We start from the raw sequence: 21,999 nt of genomic DNA on the forward strand, positions 1-21,999 counted from the left end.
ATATAACGAAGGCCGTTAGGAGGGGAATCGAGTATCGTAGTAGTAGACTAGTAGTAGAAGAGTGCACCCCGAGATTTGCGTGAATGCAATAATACGAAAAGGAAAATTATTTCGTCCTCCCGGAGAACGTCCTCCCTACACACAATGAGGAGGACCACACACACAATTAAATATTGTAAAATCCTCATGTGTGTGTAAGGAGGACGTCCTCTGGGAGGACAGAAGTATTTCTCGTACGAAAAGGAAATCGAATTGTGTTGATTGCGTTAAGCATGGTTTACAATGTTGTTGACGTACAAAATGCTTAATTAGTTAATTGTTTCAATTTCTACATACAAATATCAATGATTCTTTTGATACATAAAATGATCTTTATTCAATTTCTACATACAAGTATCTAGCGATAAATAGTACATAAATTATCAATGAAAAATCTATTTTACTGAGATAACCATAGGAATTTTATTACACACACTGTAATTTTTAAAGTAAAAGAAAGAAGTTTCAGTCTTTCTTGGTCACCGATAGCACAATGTTAAAGAATTCACCGGTTTTTTTAGCAATTCGTTCCTTAACACGTGTTTCGAACAATAAAAACAAATCGTCCATAACAAACATGACCAAATGCAGTTGTAATTAAAGGTTCTACCTGTTGGGTTTGTGCCTTGATTATGTTAGTTGCCGCTTCAAACGACTATGCAGGGTCTTAGAGAGTATTATATAAACTCTCTAAGCAGAGGTCATGCTTATCATACCGTCTGAATTTTTAATTAATCTGAAAACTCCTCACATATCAATAAAACTCTCTCCCTTCCGCCCTGTGGACATAGTTAACACACTGTTAGTGAACCACGTAAATCTGTGCGTTTGTCTTTTATTGTTCTTTATTTGTTCTTTCTTGCTCCTGTTATAACACTACCACTGCTCTTATTGTCTTGGATACAAACTTAGCTTAAGTTTCGAGGTTTTGAGAGGTATCTACGCTCCAGTCAGTTGTAAACGTTTCAAGTTTGTTAAGAGCAAACGATCCTTCAGCCTCGACTAATTTTCTTACCTCCTCAACTGTTGGGAGTATAAAACGGCATGTTGAACTCGTCCACTTTTTCCTGCTCAATTACACCCTAGTGATCATTTTGTAAGGATATAGAGGAGAGGTGTTTGGAAAAGCTTGAATTGTATTAACAATATGATAAACGTATTTATACAAAGAGTCATAGCTAAGTATAACCTAAGTTTTCTAACTAGAGAAGATTACAATATGATATGCTAGGATATACAATGAATTAAGTAAAGATTACAATCAAGAGAATATGTAAAAGATAATATAAAATATATGGAGAATAATATTGGAAGGAGAGATTAGCCAGAATCATTAGAGGTAATCTTATCCATCCCCCCAAGACGAACGGGAGGATAGAAAGTCCGATCTTGGAGAGTAACATACGAAGTCATGGCCGAGGCAGAGGCTTGGTCAAGGCATCCGCGAGCCGGTCGTCATTGTGAACTAGAGTAACACGGAGAGTGCCACGTTGTACCTTTTCCCGAATAAAATGGAAATCAATTGCAAGATGCTTCATACGGGAGTGAAAAACCGGGTTAGCACTGAGGTGAGTGTAGGGGTGTTTATCGGTCCGGGACCGGACCGGACCAAAGTTTGTGGACCGAAGGCCAAACAAGGGTAAATTGTTGGACCGTGAACTGGGCCATACTTTTATTGGTCCGGTCCGGTCGGGACCAAATAAATGCATGGACCGGACCGGACCGGACCATATATACCAAACAATGGATTGGGTTCTTTGCTTTATTATTTCTACGATGAATTTAATTTATATTAGGGAGTTAGGGTTTAGTTTGCTAATCCGTATGATAGTAGAATATGTCAAAAAAAATACATAACAAAATACTATTGTCATATTAAGTTAAATATTTGTTAATTATACATTTTTAATGATTTTCGTTACATAAGTTTGGTCCACGGTCCGGTCCGCGGTCCATTCGGTTTGGTCCAGGACCGGACCAAAGACCAAACTAACGTAAATAGGTGGACCGGACCAAATAAAGTATGATCCGGTCTGGTCCGGACCAAATTACACGGTCCGGTCCGGTCTTTAGTCCGGACCGTCGAATGAATACCCCTAGGTGGATTAAAAAAATATTAATTATCAACATTATTTAGTAATATATCAACGTTATTTAATACTCCCTCCTTTTCTAAATAACTCTCACTCTTTCCTTTTTTATCTATTCACAATATCTTCCCTCTTTCCTTATTTGGTAAAGTTTTATACTTATTTTAATCACGTCACCAAACAACAATACACATATTTTATCTTATTTTAATCATTTAACCCCACCCACAACAATACTTATTTTAATCAGCTCACCCCCACCCTCACAATACCTTTTTTCTCTCCTATTACCTCACTCTACCCTAATATTTTAGCTTATTTAATTTAAATATCTTTAATTCTCATGTCGTCACCCATAAATAAAGAGAGTTATTCAAAATAAGAGAGAGTATACACTAAAATTAATGCTCCTCTGTAAAAGCCCAAGCAAGAAAGAAGCATGTCAGGCCCAATGAATTGATAAACCACGCCCAACAGCCAGGGAATGTCAGATGCTCACACTACACTCCACTCCACATGTGAACTGATTATATGAGTTGTACGCTTGAACCATTGTACTCCTGGTCACTTTGTTCCGGTCATTTATTCACCTTTTATTATTTTGAGTGGTATTATTTAATGACAAGTGGATAATTAATTATGTAGATAATTATATTACTTTTCTAAAATATATTCCTAATATAAAAATGTACTTAAATAAATGAGACACTTATAAATAAAATAGGTAAATAAATAACCGAAACGAAAGGAGTATAGTAAGTCCGTCTCTAGATTTAACCTAGGATTTTGTGAATTTATAGTACTCCCTCCATTCAACTCCAATTTACATGTATTCCTTTTTCGTCCATTCAACTCCACTTTACATGTTTCCTTTTTAGGCCAAGAAAATGACCATTCTATCCTTATTCACACTCCATATTTACAAAAAATGTTATCCATACCCCACACTAATCCACCATAAAACCCCACCTTTATATTTTTTTTTAACATTTTTAACCCCACCATTTTCTTTCCCTATGTACTTTTTATAGTTTTTTTAATCCGCTCCTTAATACCCGTGCAAAAAGCAAACATGCGAAGTGGAGTTGAACGGAGGGAGTACAAGTATTCCATTCTCCAGTCCCGATAAACAATGTGTATTAACGATCTTATTTTCATACCAGAAAATATCATTATTTTTAATAGAATGTGAGTAACAACTATCTAATGACAAAATGTTATAACTAAAATTGTCACTTTTTACCCTGAAAATGATAGTAACATTTTAACATAAAATGCTAATATTTTAACATAAAATGACTACATTTAATCCGTCTTTTTTCACACAAGAAACAGTCCGTCTAAAATAAAAACTTGCGTACTTATAATAGGTCATTTGCTTACCAGAAATGAAGAAAAAATTCAATAATAGGAGAAGGTTACTAAACCACTCTCACATAATGTCTTCTTCTTTCATTTATCTATTTTCTTTCCATTTTTTTAATATATTTCTCTAATATATGAAAAGTAAAGGGAGTATACTGTATATCATTACCCACATGATCCTTGTTCTCAAGGATCGAGAAGATACGATATTCTGACAAAGACACAACAAAACACGTTGATGTGGTAGAATAGTTCATAACATCATTGGCATGTATGATGCATCGTCTAGTTGTTATAATGAAATAGGACAATAAATGTCCGGGATGATGAGAGTTTCAATTATAGACTAGGTAGCACCAAAATGAACATAGATACGGACATAGACACGACACCGACACGTGTTATGACATCCTATAAAATTTAGGACACGGAACACGCTATTTAAATTTAATAAAATATATATTTCATGGTTATAAATAACGTATGATTTTAATTTTGTAATGTATTCGATATTAAATTTAAATGAGTAAAGGTCAAATTTGACCTTGACAATAATTAATTCTCATTTCCCACTCATGCCCATCTTCTAATCAATCTCTTATGACATTTTATTCCTCGTCTAAACTATAATATGTTTAAGCGTGTATCGGCAGTATCGGGTATCCGAGTATCGACACGGCATCAGACACGGGACTACTAGTTAGAAGGAGTGTCCGTGCTACCTAGATTATAGACCATTAATTCCTTATCTAACCAGAAGAACAGCGTTATGTGGGCCAGAAAAAGTCCGTAATGTTTTGCTGCATGTTTTATAATAAGAAAAATTTAATGAGGCGGTCCTTTCGGATGACACAAGAATTTTTCTTATAATAATAATAAATTAATAATGTCGAAGGAATAGTTTTGGTGCATGATGCATGAGGAATAGTAAAGATTGCTCCTATATTAATGGAATCATTTCTTCTTTACATTTGGCAAATTAAAGAAAAAAGAGTTTATTGTGTTTTACTGAGTTTTGCTTTGGTACAAGACCACTCTCACGGTTTTCGCCAAACAACGGGTCCGATACTCCGATATAGGTAACGTTTTAATTTGCGTTTAGTGTGTTGCATTGTTTGTCGATCAGTATATTGTTGCTTGTAGGAAATTGGTGTTAATTTTGATTGACATTAATTTCCCAAAATATTAATGAAACTAACACAGTTATCTTGTACCTTTTTGTAGGAGAAATGATCGAAAGATACTAAAGAAATGGAAGTTGAAAAGGTTTTCACATGAAAAAGGCGTTGGCCATACCCCTACGCAAGGAACTCTCTATTGCAGTCCGCCCATCCTCCGACTCCTTTATTATATTTTTTTCCGACTCTTTGTATTATATAATGTCTAATTTCATAAAATATTAAGTTCCAACGGTTTTACATTAAAATAGTTCGAGAAGGTTTGGCGATTTATTTATTTAGAGGTTTATATAGTAACAGGAAACATGGCAAAGATGCAAGTTTCTTCAACTAGCTATAGTTTTAGCTATCCTTAAACAATGAACAAACATCGTCTCTTTATCAATCCTTTTTTTCGCTCTAAATTCTCGAGCTTTTGCTTTGTAACAGAGAGCAGTAACAATACAGGCAGGACCAGTAATAGAAGAAAGCGTAAGGGAAGTCTATAATACCTTAAAGCCAGAATGCCTTATGATGGCCGACATGGGTTGTTCTTCAGGGCCAAATGCTTTGCTAGTAGTCTCGAGAATCATAGAGCGAATCGACGAGGCTAGTCGGAGTATAAACCGTCAATGCCCTCAATTCGGAGTGTTCTTAAACGATCTACCCGGGAATGATTTCAATACCCTGTTTAACTTGATCCCGAATTTCAACCAGAACTTACAAGAAGCTAAAGGAAGCCACTTCGGACCTTGTTTTGTGTCGGGAATTCCTAAATCATTTTATGGACGAGTTTTCCCTGACAATTTTCTTCATTTTGTTCACTCCTCCTATAGTATTCATTGGCTTTCTCAGGTAAACAAATGCCATTTTGAAGTCACCATTGTATATTAAAGTTCTTTATATTTGGTGTCCATTCTCGAATGATACAAAAGGTACATAATACATGGGTCGTAATCATTAGGCTAAGATTTCTTCGGTGAAGTATTGACATTTGAGATGACAGGTACCAAGGGGATTGATGAGCGAAAATGGAGAAGCATTGAACAAGGGGAACATATTCATAGCAAAAACAAGCCCTCCGGAGATACACAAGGCATATTATGCACAATTTAAAAGAGATTTTACGTTATTTCTAAGGTCACGTTCAAGGGAAATGATCTCTGCTGGTGGCATGGTCATCGTACTCAATGGCAAAGACATCAAAAGTGATGAACCCGACTCGATCATGGAGTTGCTTGGCTCTACCCTCCGGGACATTTAATTAACTTGCATCTTTGTTGTAGATAAATTCTTGATATTCGAAAATCACAATTTGGAAAGAAATTAACCCTTGTGAGTTATGATCACCGGGGGTGTGATTGTCTGAGAAAAACTGGACAAGTTCAACATGCCCGTCTATACTCCAACGATCGAGGAGGTAAGAAAACTAGTCGAGATCGAAGGATCATTTGCTCTCAACAAACTTGAAACATTTACAAAGTGGTGGAGCCTAGATACTGTCAAAACCTCGAAACTCAAGCCAAGTTTGTAGCTAAGTCCATAAGAGCAGTGGTAGAACCTTTGCTTGAAACTACATTTACCCATGCAGTCATTGATGATTTGTTTCTATTGTTCGAAATACGTGTTAAGGAACGAATTGCTCGAAAAAGAGGTGAAAACCTTAATATTGTGCTATCAATGATGAAGAAAGAGTAAAACTTTTTTCTTTAAGAAGTCAATCTCAAGGCAAAACCATAATCCTATATAGAAATCGATAGATCATAATGTAACGGAATTTGTAATGATAATCTATTTCGAAACAAATGTGATTAACACGCTTTGTTTTCAATTCGTTCATAAATAAGAACTCCTCTACAAACGACCATTGTTAATGCTCTAATTAGACTGTCAACGGGTCGGGTCCCGGGTCGGGTCAGAATACAGGTCGGGTTGAATACAGGTCAGGTCAGATACGAGTCGGGTTATATGGGTCACGGGTCGGGTTAGGGTCAGAATACGGGTCAAGAAATAATTTCTAACGTCTTTTTTAAACGATTTTTTTAATTAAAAAAAGGGTTATTTAATGAGAATACTCCAAACTATTGTGATGCTTCTCAAAATACTACAAACTGTAATTTAACTACCAATATATCCAACTATTTAAAATTAATATTTTAATCATATTCAACGTTTACATTAATTATATTGACATAATTATTAAAATAAAGTTTTTTTAATAATTATTTTATTATTAAATATTATAAAAGTTATATAAAATTAACTTTTTAGTTGTTTTTGTAATTTTAAGTAATAAAAAAAATATTTTTTTAACTATTTTTTCAAATATAATATAGAAATATTAATATTTTAATAAAATTCTTGATTTACATTTGACCCAACGAGTCGACCCGTTCGGGTCGGGTCTCGACCCTAAAATAACGGGTCATTTTGGGTTCGGGTCAAACGGGTCGCGGGTCGAAAAAACCGGGTCTGTAACCCTAAAAACGGGTCAGGCGGGTCGGGTCGGGTTTTGACAAGTCTAGCTCTAATGGATACAGATATGGGACTACAAATTTTGGACCCTTCAAAGCCGGATTTGACATGTATATAGGTTGAACCTCATAGATTTGGATCTTTATTCAACATGATCCACACTTATCGAATTTTACATTCTCTTATATATGCTCTTTTTACATGCTTTACGGATGAAGATATTTGCAAACTTATAATGAAGTTTCAAAGTGAATATTTTTTTTTGGCACGTAAGAGGGGAAAAGGCTCGAAAAATGCAAATAGACTAAAGTAGGACTAAACGAGGGAAAGCAGCTCCTAGTAAATCTTCACGAAGAATCGAACGAAGACCGTTATGAGACGAATCGAGTATTGTAGTAGTAGTAGTAGTAGTAACAAATCAGGTATGAATAATTATTTTTTATACATAATATGATCTTTATTCAACAATACAACAGCATTACATATTGTATCTCGCAATAAATAGTACATATATTATCAATGAAAAATCTATTTTGAGATAACCATAGAAATTTTATTACACACTTTGTAATTTTTAAAGTAAAGGCGGCCGGAACGAAGTTTCGGTCTTTCTTGGTCACCGATAGCACAATGTTAAAGAATTCACCGGTTTTTTTAGCAATTCGTTCCTTAACACGTGTTTCGGACATTAGAAACAAATCGTCCATAACAAACATGACCAAATGCGGTTGTAATTAAAGGTTCTACCACACTTTGCTCTTATGGTCTTGGCTACAAACTTAGCTTGAGTTTCGAGGGTTTGAGAGGTATCTACGCTCCAGTCAGTTGTAAACGTTTCAAGTTTGTTAAGAGCAAACGATTCTTCAGCCTCGACTAATTTTCTTACCTCCTCAACTGTTGGAGTATAGAGCGGCATGTTGAACTCGTCCACTTTTTCCTGCTCAATCACACCCTGTTGATAACTCGAAGGGTTAAATTTCTTTTCTAACTCGTCTTTCATATTATATCAAATATTCGTCTACAACTCTACAACAATAGATCAATGCCAAGTTAATTAATCACCTTTAAAACCATATCTTGGAGGATAGGGCCAACCAACTCCAGCATCGAGTCAGGGTCATCACTATTGATGCTACCAGTGAGAACCACGACCATACCACCACCAGAGACCATTTCCCTTGAACGTGACCTTAAAAACAACGTGAAATCACTTTCAAATTGTGCATAATATGCCTTGTGTATCTCTGGAGGACTTGATTTTGCTAAGACTATGTTCCCCTTGTTCAATGCTTCGCCATTTTCGCTCACCAATCCTTTTGGTACCTGTCATCTCAATTAACATTACTTCACCGAACAAATCTTGGCATAATAATTAAGACGTGCCCGTTTATTTTGTACACTAAGACCGAGGTTCTAGTTCCACTACCCCTATTATGTACCTTTTTGCTCATTTAATTTGACACAAAAAATAAAACAACTTTCGATTTTAATATATGCATCTTTTAAGAATGGAAAGTTGTTCATGGATCGTCCGGTCCATTAACCTTGACCCATCTAACCCACAAAATAAGCAGGTACGGACAAAACATTTTATGAAAATTACAAAGGCCCAATCCACTAATCCATCCCAAACTTGCTAACCCGCTTTTACTTTGGTTGAAAATTTAACGCTAGCTTTGATGACCCAATCCCGCATTTGTTTACCTGAGAAAGCCAGTGAAGACTGTTTGATGAGTGAACAAAATGAAGAAATTTGTCAGGGAAAACTCGTCCATAAAACGACTTGGGTATTCCCGACACAAAACAAGGTCTGAAACCGCTTCCTTTAGCTTCTTGCAAGCCCTGGTTGAAATTCGGAAGCAAGTTAAACAAGGTATTGAAATCATTCCCGGGTAGATCGTTTAAGAACACTCCGAATTGAGGACATTGACAGTTTATACTCCGGCTAGCCTCGTCAATTACGTCAATGATTTTCGAGACTAGTAGCAAAGAATTTGGTCCTGAAGAACAACCCATTTCGGCCATCATAAGGCACTCTGGCCTTAAGGTGTCATAGACTTTCCTTGCGCTTTCTACAATTATCGGTCCAGCCTGTGATGATATTGTTCTCTGTTACAAAGCATGCAAAAGTTTAAGATTTCAGGGTGCAATGTAAAATAATCGAAGAAATACAGTAAGATGACGAAGGACGGAATAGTAGACCTGCAATAGAGAGTTCCTTGCATAGCTAGTGTGGTCGACACCTTTCTTCATATGAAAAACCTTTTCGACTTCCATTTCTTGTGTATTTTTCCTTTCTCCTACGCTTGCATCGCCTTGCATGTTGTATATTACTATTTTGTTTGGTGCCAATTGAAAAGAAAGGACTCCATTATATAGGAGCAATATTTACTATTACTCAGTGGCGAATCCACGTTGTGGATTGGGGTGTCATAAGACACCGGAAACTTTGAAAAAAATTGTACTGCATTCATAGGTTTTGATGAAGGGGCGCCGTAAAAAAGGTTGTGGGACACCATAAAACTTGGCACTTGTCCTTCACTCCCTAAGATTTATCGAAATAAAATGTATTGAATTGTATTCCCTTGTGAGTACACAAACTCACATGTACTACTTTTTGTCTTGTCATTAGTTTATAAAGTCTATTATCTATACTCTGTTACCTTATAGGTTCGGGTCATTATCGGGTCCGGTAACTTAATCGCATTACTACAATTTTTTACCACTAAATTTAGTTTTTAACCAATTATTTGGTTTAATTATTTCATTACTAAGTCAAACATATCAATCTAAGCTAAATACAAAATCAATTTCATCTTGATCAAAATTAAGCTTAATAATTTTCGGGTCATCAATTTAATCGGGTCAGCATCGGGTCGGGTCAATATCGGATCGGGTCTGGGTCAGGTTCGGGCCGCTGATGATCGGGTCGTGTCGGGTTATGGGTCGTCATCGGGTCGGGTCGATTTCGGGTCGCCCCCACTGGCATTTGAAAATTTCGAAATTTTTAGATAAAATTTTTGAATTTTTTCGAGATTCCCTTATAATATTACCCTTCCGCCCCGTTGAAAATTTTCGCCCCGCTGACTTAAAATCCTCGCTCCGCCACTGTTTGTGTTGTCCAAATTTATTTATATGGTGGAGTATTGTGTTTCATTAATTTTTGTGTCAAAATGAAATGGGAAGTTTATTGTGAAAAGGAGGGAGTATTATTTATCACTAAACTTTATATGTTAAGTCATTCTCTAATATATAATAACAACACTAATAAAATATTTAAATATTTATAATTTTTAGATTTATACTAAATTTGTTTTATTTTAATCAAATGATTATAATTTAGAGTTTAGAAAATATTATAGAGATTAAAATATTATATATTAATGAAAGAAACACTTGTTTTCTTATTTAACTGGATTCTTTTTGGGGGAAAAATTTTGAAAATTTTATTGTTCTTTTTAGTAATGACCTAATTCATTATTGTGAAGATGGTCGTTTCAATGTAATCGATGCTCTAATAAGTATTTTTATATTTAAACACACGTTATTATTACATCTACCTTCAAATATAACATCACAAATTATAATTAACCTAATTTTCAAATATTTTATTGATAAATAATTATATTAAAATTTTAAAATTATTGGTAGTCTTGAACAAGACTCACCCAAGACTACCAATAATTTACCCTAAAGTTTTAAGTCACAATGAGCCATACGGTAACAAGGTAAATACTCTCCGTATAACATAGGGGGACTGGAATTAGAACCCCAAACTCGCAATACTTGAGTTTTAACTATTAGGCCATGAACTTCGCTGACGTTTTGTTAATTGAAATGCCGGGTACCAAGAGGATTGGTGAACGAAAATGGAGAACCATTGAACAAAGAGAACATATACATAGCGAAAACAAGCCCTCCAGAGATACACAAAGCATATTATGCACAATTTATAAAAGATTTCATGTTGTTTTTAGAGTTACGTTCGAGGGAAATGGTCTCACAAGGTGGTATGATCTTGGTTCTACTAGGTAGCTTCAATAGTGATAACCACGACACGATATACGATACGACTAATACGAGTTACTTGGCTCGACCCTCCAGGACATGGTTTTAAAGGTGAGAGAACCTTTGCTTGAGACTACATTATTTAGCCCTGCAGTCATGGATGATTTGTTTCTATTGTTCGAAATACGTGTTAAGGAACGAATTACTCGGAAAAAAGGTGAATACCTTGACATTGTGCTATCAATGACAAAACCATAATCCTATATAGAGATCGATAGATCATAATGTAACGGAATTTGTAATGTAATCTGCAAAAGAGATTGTCAATGATAATTTATGTTCTTATTCATAGAGTTGATCTTCAAAATCAATTTGGAAACACAAGTGATTCTATAAAAATTTCGAACTCTATACAGACGAGACATGGATCTTTAAATGTCGGGCCAAATTGATCCGATCTGCCAGAGCATAATGGATACGGTCCGTACGGATATGGGACTAAAAATTTTGGAACCTTCAAAGCCGGATTTGACATGTATATAGGTTGAACCTCATAGATTTGGATCTTTATTCAACATGATCCAGACTTATCGAATTTTACATTCTCTTACGCTCTTTATGTTGGATTTCTATGATCCAAAATTAGTTAATCCGTAACTAATAGTGGAGCTCTATTTTGGCCCAAGCCCATTGGCCCGATCCGGCCCAGCCCGCTTTTTGAAGGCTTGGGCCTTTTACTTTTTACATGCTTTACGGATGAAGATATTCGCGAACTTATAATGAAGTTTCAAAGTGCATATTTATTTTTTAATTTTTTTTATTTTGGTATGTAAGAGGGGCAAAGCCCCGAAAAATACAAATAGTCTAAGGTAGGACTAAACAGGGAAAGCAGCTCCTAGTAAATCTTCAAGAAGAATATAACGAAGGCCGTTAGGAGGGGAATCGAGTATCGTAGTAGTAGACTAGTAGTAGAAGAGTGCACCCCGAGATTTGCGTGAATGCAATAATACGAAAAGGAAAATTATTTCGTCCTCCCGGAGAACGTCCTCCCTACACACAATGAGGAGGACCACACACACAATTAAATATTGTAAAATCCTCATGTGTGTGTAAGGAGGACGTCCTCTGGGAGGACAGAAGTATTTCTCGTACGAAAAGGAAATCGAATTGTGTTGATTGCGTTAAGCATGGTTTACAATGTTGTTGACGTACAAAATGCTTAATTAGTTAATTGTTTCAATTTCTACATACAAATATCAATGATTCTTTTGATACATAAAATGATCTTTATTCAATTTCTACATACAAGTATCTAGCGATAAATAGTACATAAATTATCAATGAAAAATCTATTTTACAGATAACCATAGGAATTTTATTACACACACTGTAATTTTTAAAGTAAAAGAAAGAAGTTTCAGTCTTTCTTGGTCACCGATAGCACAATGTTAAAGAATTCACCGGTTTTTTTAGCAATTCGTTCCTTAACACGTGTTTCGAACAATAAAAACAAATCGTCCATAACAGCATGACCAAATGCAGTTGTAATTAAAGGTTCTACCTGTTGGGTTTGTGCCTTGATTATGTTAGTTGCCGCTTCAAACGACTATGCAGGGTCTTAGAGAGTATTATATAAACTCTCTAAGCAGAGGTCATGCTTATCATACCGTCTGAATTTTTAATTAATCTGAAAACTCCTCACATATCAATAAAACTCTCTCCCTTCCGCCCTGTGGACATAGTTAACACACTGTTAGTGAACCACGTAAATCTGTGCGTTTGTCTTTTATTGTTCTTTATTTGTTCTTTCTTGCTCCTGTTATAACACTACCACTGCTCTTATTGTCTTGGATACAAACTTAGCTTAAGTTTCGAGGTTTTGAGAGGTATCTACGCTCCAGTCAGTTGTAAACGTTTCAAGTTTGTTAAGAGCAAACGATCCTTCAGCCTCGACTAATTTTCTTACCTCCTCAACTGTTGGGAGTATAAAACGGCATGTTGAACTCGTCCACTTTTTCCTGCTCAATTACACCCTAGTGATCATTTTGTAAGGATATAGAGGAGAGGTGTTTGGAAAAGCTTGAATTGTATTAACAATATGATAAACGTATTTATACAAAGAGTCATAGCTAAGTATAACCTAAGTTTTCTAACTAGAGAAGATTACAATATGATATGCTAGGATATACAATGAATTAAGTAAAGATTACAATCAAGAGAATATGTAAAAGATAATATAAAATATATGGAGAATAATATTGGAAGGAGAGATTAGCCAGAATCATTAGAGGTAATCTTATCCATCCCCCCAAGACGAACGGGAGGATAGAAAGTCCGATCTTGGAGAGTAACATACGAAGTCATGGCCGAGCGGAGGCTTGGTCAAGGCATCCGCATGAGCCGGTCGTCATTGTGAACTAGAGTAACACGGAGAGTGCCACGTTGTACCTTTTCCCGAATAAAATGGAAATCAATTGCAAGATGCTTCATACGGGAGTGAAAAACCGGGTTAGCACTGAGGTGAGTGTAGGGGTGTTTATCGGTCCGGGACCGGACCGGACCAAAGTTTGTGGACCGAAGGCCAAACAAGGGTAAATTGTTGGACCGTGAACTGGGCCATACTTTTATTGGTCCGGTCCGGTCGGGACCAAATAAATGCATGGACCGGACCGGACCGGACCATATATACCAAACAATGGATTGGGTTCTTTGCTTTATTATTTCTACGATGAATTTAATTTATATTAGGGAGTTAGGGTTTAGTTTGCTAATCCGTATGATAGTAGAATATGTCAAAAAAAATACATAACAAAATACTATTGTCATATTAAGTTAAATATTTGTTAATTATACATTTTTAATGATTTTCGTTACATAAGTTTGGTCCACGGTCCGGTCCGCGGTCCATTCGGTTTGGTCCAGGACCGGACCAAAGACCAAACTAACGTAAATAGGTGGACCGGACCAAATAAAGTATGATCCGGTCTGATCCGGACCAAATTACACGGTCCGGTCCGGTCTTTAGTCCGGACCGTCGAATGAATACCCCTAGGTGGATTAAAAAAAATATTAATTATCAACATTATTTAGTAATATATCAACGTTATTTAATACTCCCTCCTTTTCTAAATAACTCTCACTCTTTCCTTTTTTATCTATTCACAATATCTTCCCTCTTTCCTTATTTGGTAAAGTTTTATACTTATTTTAATCACGTCACCAAACAACAATACACATATTTTATCTTATTTTAATCATTTAACCCCACCCACAACAATACTTATTTTAATCAGCTCACCCCCACCCTCACAATACCTTTTTTCTCTCCTATTACCTCACTCTACCCTAATATTTTAGCTTATTTAATTTAAATATCTTTAATTCTCATGTCGTCACCCATAAATAAAGAGAGTTATTCAAAATAAGAGAGAGTATACACTAAAATTAATGCTCCTCTGTAAAAGCCCAAGCAAGAAAGAAGCATGTCAGGCCCAATGAATTGATAAACCACGCCCAACAGCCAGGGAATGTCAGATGCTCACACTACACTCCACTCCACATGTGAACTGATTATATGAGTTGTACGCTTGAACCATTGTACTCCTGGTCACTTTGTTCCGGTCATTTATTCACCTTTTATTATTTTGAGTGGTATTATTTAATGACAAGTGGATAATTAATTATGTAGATAATTATATTACTTTTCTAAAATATATTCCTAATATAAAAATGTACTTAAATAAATGAGACACTTATAAATAAAATAGGTAAATAAATAACCGAAACGAAAGGAGTATAGTAAGTCCGTCTCTAGATTTAACCTAGGATTTTGTGAATTTATAGTACTCCCTCCATTCAACTCCACTTTACATGTATTTCTTTTTCGTCCATTCAACTCCACTTTACATGTTTCCTTTTTAGGCCAAGAAAATGACCATTCTATCCTTATTCACACTCCATATTTACAAAAAATGTTATCCATACCCCACACTAATCCACCATAAAACCCCACCTTTATATTTTTTTTTAACATTTTTAACCCCACCATTTTCTTTCCCTATGTACTTTTTATAGTTTTTTTAATCCGTTCCTTAATAACCGTGCAAAAAGCAAACATGCGAAGTGGAGTTGAACGGAGGGAGTACAAGTATTCCATTCTCCAGTCCCGATAAACAATGTGTATTAACGATCTTATTTTCATACCAGAAAATATCATTATTTTTAATAGAATGAGAGTAACAACTATCTAATGACAAAATGTTATAACTAAAATTGTCACTTTTTACCCTGAAAATGATAGTAACATTTTAACATAAAATGCTAATATTTTAACATAAAATGACTACATTTAATCCGTCTTTTTTCACACAAGAAACAGTCCGTCTAAAATAAAAACTTGCGTACTTATAATAGGTCATTTGCTTACCAGAAATGAAGAAAAAATTCAATAATAGGAGAAGGTTACTAAACCACTCTCACATAATGTCTTCTTCTTTCATTTATCTACTCCCTCCCATTCACAATAAACCTCCCATTTCATTTTGGCACAAAAATTAAGGAAACACATTACCCCACCATATAATTAAATTTGGACCACACAAATACACTACCCCACCATACAATTAAATTTAGACCACACAAACACTTACCAAAAAAGGAAATAGGGAGGTTATTGTGAATAACCGAAAAAGGAAATAGGGAGGTTTATTTTGAATGGGAGGGAGTATTTTCTTTCCATTTTTTTAATATATTTCTCTAATATATGAAAAGTAAAGGGAGTATACTGTATATCATTACCCACATGATCCTTGTTCTCAAGGATCGAGAAGATACGATATTCTGACAAAGACACAACAAAACACGTTGATGTGGTAGAATAGTTCATAACATCATTGGCATGTATGATGCATCGTCTAGTTGTTATAATGAAATAGGGCAATAAATGTCCGGGATGATGAGAGTTTCAATTATAGACTAGGTAGCACCAAAATGAACATAGATACGGACATAGACACGACACCGACACGTGTTATGACATCCTATAAAATTTAGGACACGGAACACGCTATTTAAATTTAATAAAATATATATTTCATGGTTATAAATAACGTATGATTTTAATTTTGTAATGTATTCGATATTAAATTTAAATGAGTAAAGGTCAAATTTGACCTTGACAATAATTAATTCTCATTTCCCACTCATGCCTATCTTCTAATCAATCTCTTATGACATTTTATTCCTCGTCTAAACTATAATATGTTTAAGCGTGTATCTGACGAGTATCGGGTATCCGAGTATCTGACACGGCATCAGACACGGGACTACTAGTTAGAAGGAGTGTCCGTGCTACCTATATTATAGACCATTAATTCCTTATCTAACCAGAAGAACAGCGTTATGTGGGCCAGAAAAAGTCCGTAATGTTTTGCTGCATGTTTTATAATAAGAAAAAATTTAATGAGACGGTCCTTTCAGATGACACAAGAATTTTTCTTATAATAATAATAAATTAATAATGTCGAAGGAATAGTTTTGGTGCATGATGCATGAGGAATAGTAAAGATTGCTCCTATATTAATGGAATCATTTCTTCTTTACATTTGGCAAATTAAAGAAAAAAGAGTTTATTGTGTTTTACTGAGTTTTGCTTTGGTACAAGACCACTCTCACGGTTTTCGCCAAACAACGGGTCCGATACTCCGATATAGGTAACGTTTTAATTTGCGTTTAGTGTGTTGCATTGTTTGTCGATCAGTATATTGTTGCTTGTAGGAAATTGGTGTTAATTTTGATTGACATTAATTTCCCAAAATATTAATGAAACTAACACAGTTATCTTGTACCTTTTTGTAGGAGAAATGATCGAAAGATACTAAAGAAATGGAAGTTGAAAAGGTTTTTCACATGAAAAAAGGCGTTGGCCATACCAGCTACGCAAGGAACTCTCTATTGCAGGTCTGCCCATCCTCCGACTCCTTTATTATATTTTTTTTCCGACTCTTTGTATTATATAATGTCTAATTTCATAAAATATTAAGTTCCAACGGTTTTACATTAAAATAGTTCGAGAAGGCTGGCGATTTATTTATTTAGAGGTTTATATAGTAACAGGAAACATGGCAAAGATGCAAGTTTCTTCAACTAGCTATAGTTTTAGCTATCCTTAAACAATGAACAAACATCGTCTCTTTATCAATCCTTTTTTTCGCTCTAAATTCTCGAGCTTTTGCTTTGTAACAGAGAGCAGTAACAATACAGGCAGGACCAGTAATAGAAGAAAGCGTAAGAGAAGTCTATAATACCTTAAAGCCAGAATGCCTTATGATGGCCGACATGGGTTGTTCTTCAGGGCCAAATGCTTTGCTAGTAGTCTCGAGAATCATAGACGTAACTGACGAGGCTAGTCGGAGTATAAACCGTCAATGCCCTCAATTCGGAGTGTTCTTAAACGATCTACCCGGGAATGATTTCAATACCCTGTTTAACTTGATCCCGAATTTCAACCAGAACTTACAAGAAGCTAAAGGAAGCCACTTCGGACCTTGTTTTGTGTCGGGAATTCCTAAATCATTTTATGGACGAGTTTTCCCTGACAATTTTCTTCATTTTGTTCACTCCTCCTATAGTATTCATTGGCTTTCTCAGGTAAACAAATGCCATTTTGAAGTCACCAATGTATATTAAAGTTCTTTATATTTGGTGTCCATTCTCGAATGATACAAAAGGTACATAATACATGGGTCGTAATCATTAGGCTAAGATTTCTTCGGTGAAGTATTGACATTTGAGATGACAGGTACCAAGAGAATTGGTGAGCGAAAATGGAGAAGCATTGAACAAGGGGAACATATACATAACAAAAATAAGCCCTCCAGAGATACACACGGCATATTATGCACAATTTGAAAGGGATTTCACGTTGTTTTTAAGGTCGCGATCAAGGGAAATGGTCTCTGGTGGTGGCATGGTAATGGTACTCATCGGTAGCATCAATAGTGATGAACCTGACACGATGCTGGAGTTGCTTGGCTCTACCCTCCAGGACATGGTTCTAGAGGTAATTATTAATTAACTTGCATCTACTATTGTAGAAGAATTCTTGATATTCGGAAATCACAATTATTGTTAACTGTCGAAATTTAACCCGCGAGTTGTCAGCAGGATGTGATTGAGCAGGAAAAACTGGACAAGTTCAACATGCCGTTCTATGCTCCAACAGTCGAGGAGGTAAGAAAATTAGTCGAGGCTGAAGGATCATTTGCTCTCAACAAACTTGAAGCATTTACAATTGACTGGAGCGTAGATACCTCTCAAAATTTCGAAACCAGAGCCAAGTTTGTAGCCAAGACCATAAGAGCGGTGACAGAACCTTCGCTTGAGACTACATTTAGCCCTGCAATCATGGATGATTTGTTTCTATTGTTCGAAATACGTGTTAAAGAACGAATTGCTCGAAAAAAAGGTGAATACCTTAACATTGTGCTATCAGTGACAAAGAAAGAGTAAAACTTCTTTTTATAAGAAGTCTCGGCAAAACCATCATCCTATATAGAGATCGATAGATCACAATTAATGTCGCGGAATTTGTAATGTAATCTGCAAAAGAGATTGTCAGTTTGTCACTGATAATCTATGTTCAAATACACATCATATTCTGTTTCAACATAGTTATTCATACAAAACAATTATCAATAAGATTGAAATAAATATGATTCAATAGAACTTTCGAACTCCAGACAGACGAGACGTGAATCTTTAAATGTCGGGCCAGATAATTCTTAGTCCCATATCCGTATCTGTTATGTTTTGGGCCAACATTATATTGCTAGAGAGGAGCATTAGTTCATGATAATACTTCAATTTCACAGTTGGCCTTTGACTTAAAAATTAATGCAATATAGCCCATCCCATAATATTCTAGCCGTAACATGATAGTTCATGCCCACCGAAACAATAACCAAACGTGTAATGAATCACATCTTATAAGAAACATGGTTCATAACCTTATTTACTTTAGAAAAGCCAAATCCTCTAACTGTGTCAGGCATGTTACCCATCTACCCAAATTTCTTTACTTTCTTGTTGAGGTTGATGTTATACTGACGCAAGACAACGGGCAATTAGACATGAATTTATCACCAAAACTATAGTTAGCATACATGAGTTCTGTTAAAGATACAAATCAACCAAGTCCACTATCAAGATTGGAAGCTCTCAATCATACGTAAAATATTAGCTTATTGTTAGCACTGCCACATGTTAGCCAACTAATTATCCACCTTCAAATGTTAGCCAACTAATGATCCACCTTCAATTGTTAGACAACTAATGATCCACCTTCAATTGTTAGACAACTAATTATACACCGTCCATTGTAGTTATGCTTTTCTTGTACTATAAATACCGATGTAATTCCTCTTGTAAATTACAACTTAATCAATACAAATTATTATTATTATTCACATATATTTTATATGGTATCAGGAATCACATCGATCCTTATACTACTCACCATCTCCGCTGCCCTATACACCGTCGCAATACCCATGGCAACCACCAGCACCCAAATACCCAACTCCGCCGAACCAAACAAACCCCTCCTCTCAGTATCCTTCCCTACGTGCACAAAACTAACCCCGACCAACTACCGAGCATGGCACTATCAAATTAGCCGTCTCTTCCTAGGCTTCGGCCTCTTCTCCTACCTCGATGGTACGACCAAGCCACCACCCAAAACCATCATCCCAGCCGGTACCACCGTCAAACTAGACCCTCAACACGAACCCAACCCAGCCTATGAAACATGGTTCCGTCAAGACCAACTCATCCTAGGCGCCCTAGCAGGCACTCTCGATGAAGCCGTCGCACCCGTCCTCCTCGATGCAACCACATCCCACGAGGCTTGGACAACCCTAGCCACGACTTATGCCAACCCTTCCCGAGGACACATCCTACAATTAAAGGATCGTCTTCGTACCATTTCCCATACCGGGAAAACCATTTCCGAATACATGCTTGCCATTAAAGCATGCACCACCCAATTAGCACAACTAGGCAAACCAGTCGACGCTGAAGATATAACCGCCCAAATCATTACCGGTCTCGACTATAAACTATATGGACCCGTCATCGATGCCGTTCGCGCTCGTGACTCACCCATTTCCTTTGAATTATTCCATGAAAAATTAATTCAACATGAACTCACCATTAAACATCATCCGCCTACAACCACTAACACCGTCTTTACACCCTCGGCTCACGCTGCCTACACCCGGCCTTACAACAACAACCATCCCAACAACACACGTCACCCACCCTCCAACAACAACAACCAACCACGTCACAACCACCAACAACAAAATGCCCATCACTACAATAATTCCAATCCTAACCCATTTCGCGGTCGTTGTCAATACTGTCGCGCCCATGGCCACGTTATTAGTTATTGTCCTGATTTCAAGAAGGACTACCCGAATGTCGTGTTCCCTCCACCCCCTCCTCGACAACCACGCCCCTCTGCCCACACCGCCACCACATCCGCTGGTCCCTCCACTTCCTATCTTATTGATAGTGGGGCCTCAAACCATATCACAAATGATCTCAACACACTCGCCTTTCACACCCCATATGATGGACCAGACGACCTTATGATCGGTGACGGCTCGTCTTTGTCTATCTCGCACCTTGGTTCCTTCTCTATCCCTACCTCTAATCATGTTTTACGTTTTACCAATGTTCTTTTAGTTCCTAAAATTTCTCGACCATTAATTTCTGTCTCACAATTTTGCACCGATAACCATGCTTATGCCTTATTCTCTTCTACCTCTTTTTGTTTTAAGGAAATCAAGACGGGGGAAACTCTGCTTGAAGGACCATTTGTTGATGGATCGTACCAATGGAATCCCTCCACCAAACCGCCTCAAGCCCTAGTCGCAAACAAATCCTCGAGTATTTTGTGGCATACTCGTTTAGGACACCCTTCCAATTCCACTTTACGTTTATTAAATTCCAGTTTTAATTTCAATATTTCCGATTTATCGCACTGTAATTCTTGCTTAATCAACAAAAGCCACAAGTTACCCTTTTCAATTTCTACTCTCACGTCTCACGCACCATTTGATTTAATATACTCCGATGTATGGACATCGCCAATCATATCCGATGATTCATACAAATATTATGTTATCTTTGTCGACCATTTCACCCACTATTTTTGGTTATATCCGTTAAAACATAAATCCGACACCGCTTCCACCTTTCATCGCTTCAAAGCTATTATTGAAAAATATTTTAACCGTCCTATCCGACAATTTTATTCGGATAATGGCGGTGAATACATCAAATTCAATCCCAACCTACTCGACAATGGCATCACTCACCTTACATCACCACCACACACTCCCGAGCACAATGGGTTCGCAGAGCGTCGACACCGTCATATTGTTGAAACCGGTCTAGCCTTACTCACCCAAGCCCAAATGCCAACCAAATATTGGCCTTATGCGTTCTCCACTGCCGCCTACCTCATAAACCGTCTTCCATCTACAACACTCACTAATCAATCTCCTTACAAACTCCTCTTTGGTCAACATCCTAACTATCACAAATTACGTCCTTTCGGTTGTCTTTGCTACCCATGGTTAAAACCTTACACTAGTCACAAACTCGAACCCAAATCGGCTCCTTGTGTTTTCGTTGGCTACTCCACCACTCAAAGCGCCTATCTTTGTCTTAATCCCACAACCAATCGCCTATATACCTCGCGCCATGTCCGTTTTATCGAGCTGGAATTCCCTTACCTAAAACTATCGAACTCCACTCCTGCGCCCTTACACACCCCAAGTCAATGGTGCACCCTTACC

General features: G+C 36.6%; 2 protein-coding genes across 2 annotated transcripts; one reads left to right on the plus strand and one right to left on the minus strand.

The window, feature by feature from the left end:
• Window positions 1-7,552: 7,552 nt before the first annotated feature.
• Window positions 7,553-9,482, minus strand: LOC141646487 (putative methyltransferase TCM_000336). Its single transcript, XM_074454362.1, has 4 exons — window positions 9,329-9,482; window positions 8,831-9,235; window positions 8,189-8,449; window positions 7,553-8,078 (listed from the first exon to the last, which is right to left on the minus strand). The coding sequence occupies exons 1-4, from the start codon at window positions 9,446-9,448 to the stop codon at window positions 7,815-7,817; spliced, it is 1,050 nt and encodes a 349-aa protein (XP_074310463.1). The 5' UTR covers window positions 9,449-9,482; the 3' UTR covers window positions 7,553-7,814.
• Window positions 9,483-16,762: 7,280 nt separating this feature from the next.
• LOC141646488 (putative jasmonic acid carboxyl methyltransferase 2) lies at window positions 16,763-18,876 on the plus strand. Its single transcript, XM_074454363.1, has 5 exons — window positions 16,763-16,845; window positions 16,991-17,092; window positions 17,378-17,782; window positions 17,934-18,194; window positions 18,299-18,876. The coding sequence occupies exons 2-5, from the start codon at window positions 17,018-17,020 to the stop codon at window positions 18,641-18,643; spliced, it is 1,086 nt and encodes a 361-aa protein (XP_074310464.1). The 5' UTR covers window positions 16,763-16,845; window positions 16,991-17,017; the 3' UTR covers window positions 18,644-18,876.
• The last annotated feature ends 3,123 nt before the right edge of the window (window positions 18,877-21,999 follow it).

The sequence above is a fragment of the Silene latifolia genome, chromosome 3 (assembly GCF_048544455.1).
Source record: "Silene latifolia isolate original U9 population chromosome 3, ASM4854445v1, whole genome shotgun sequence".
Lineage (NCBI taxonomy): Eukaryota > Viridiplantae > Streptophyta > Magnoliopsida > Caryophyllales > Caryophyllaceae > Silene > Silene latifolia.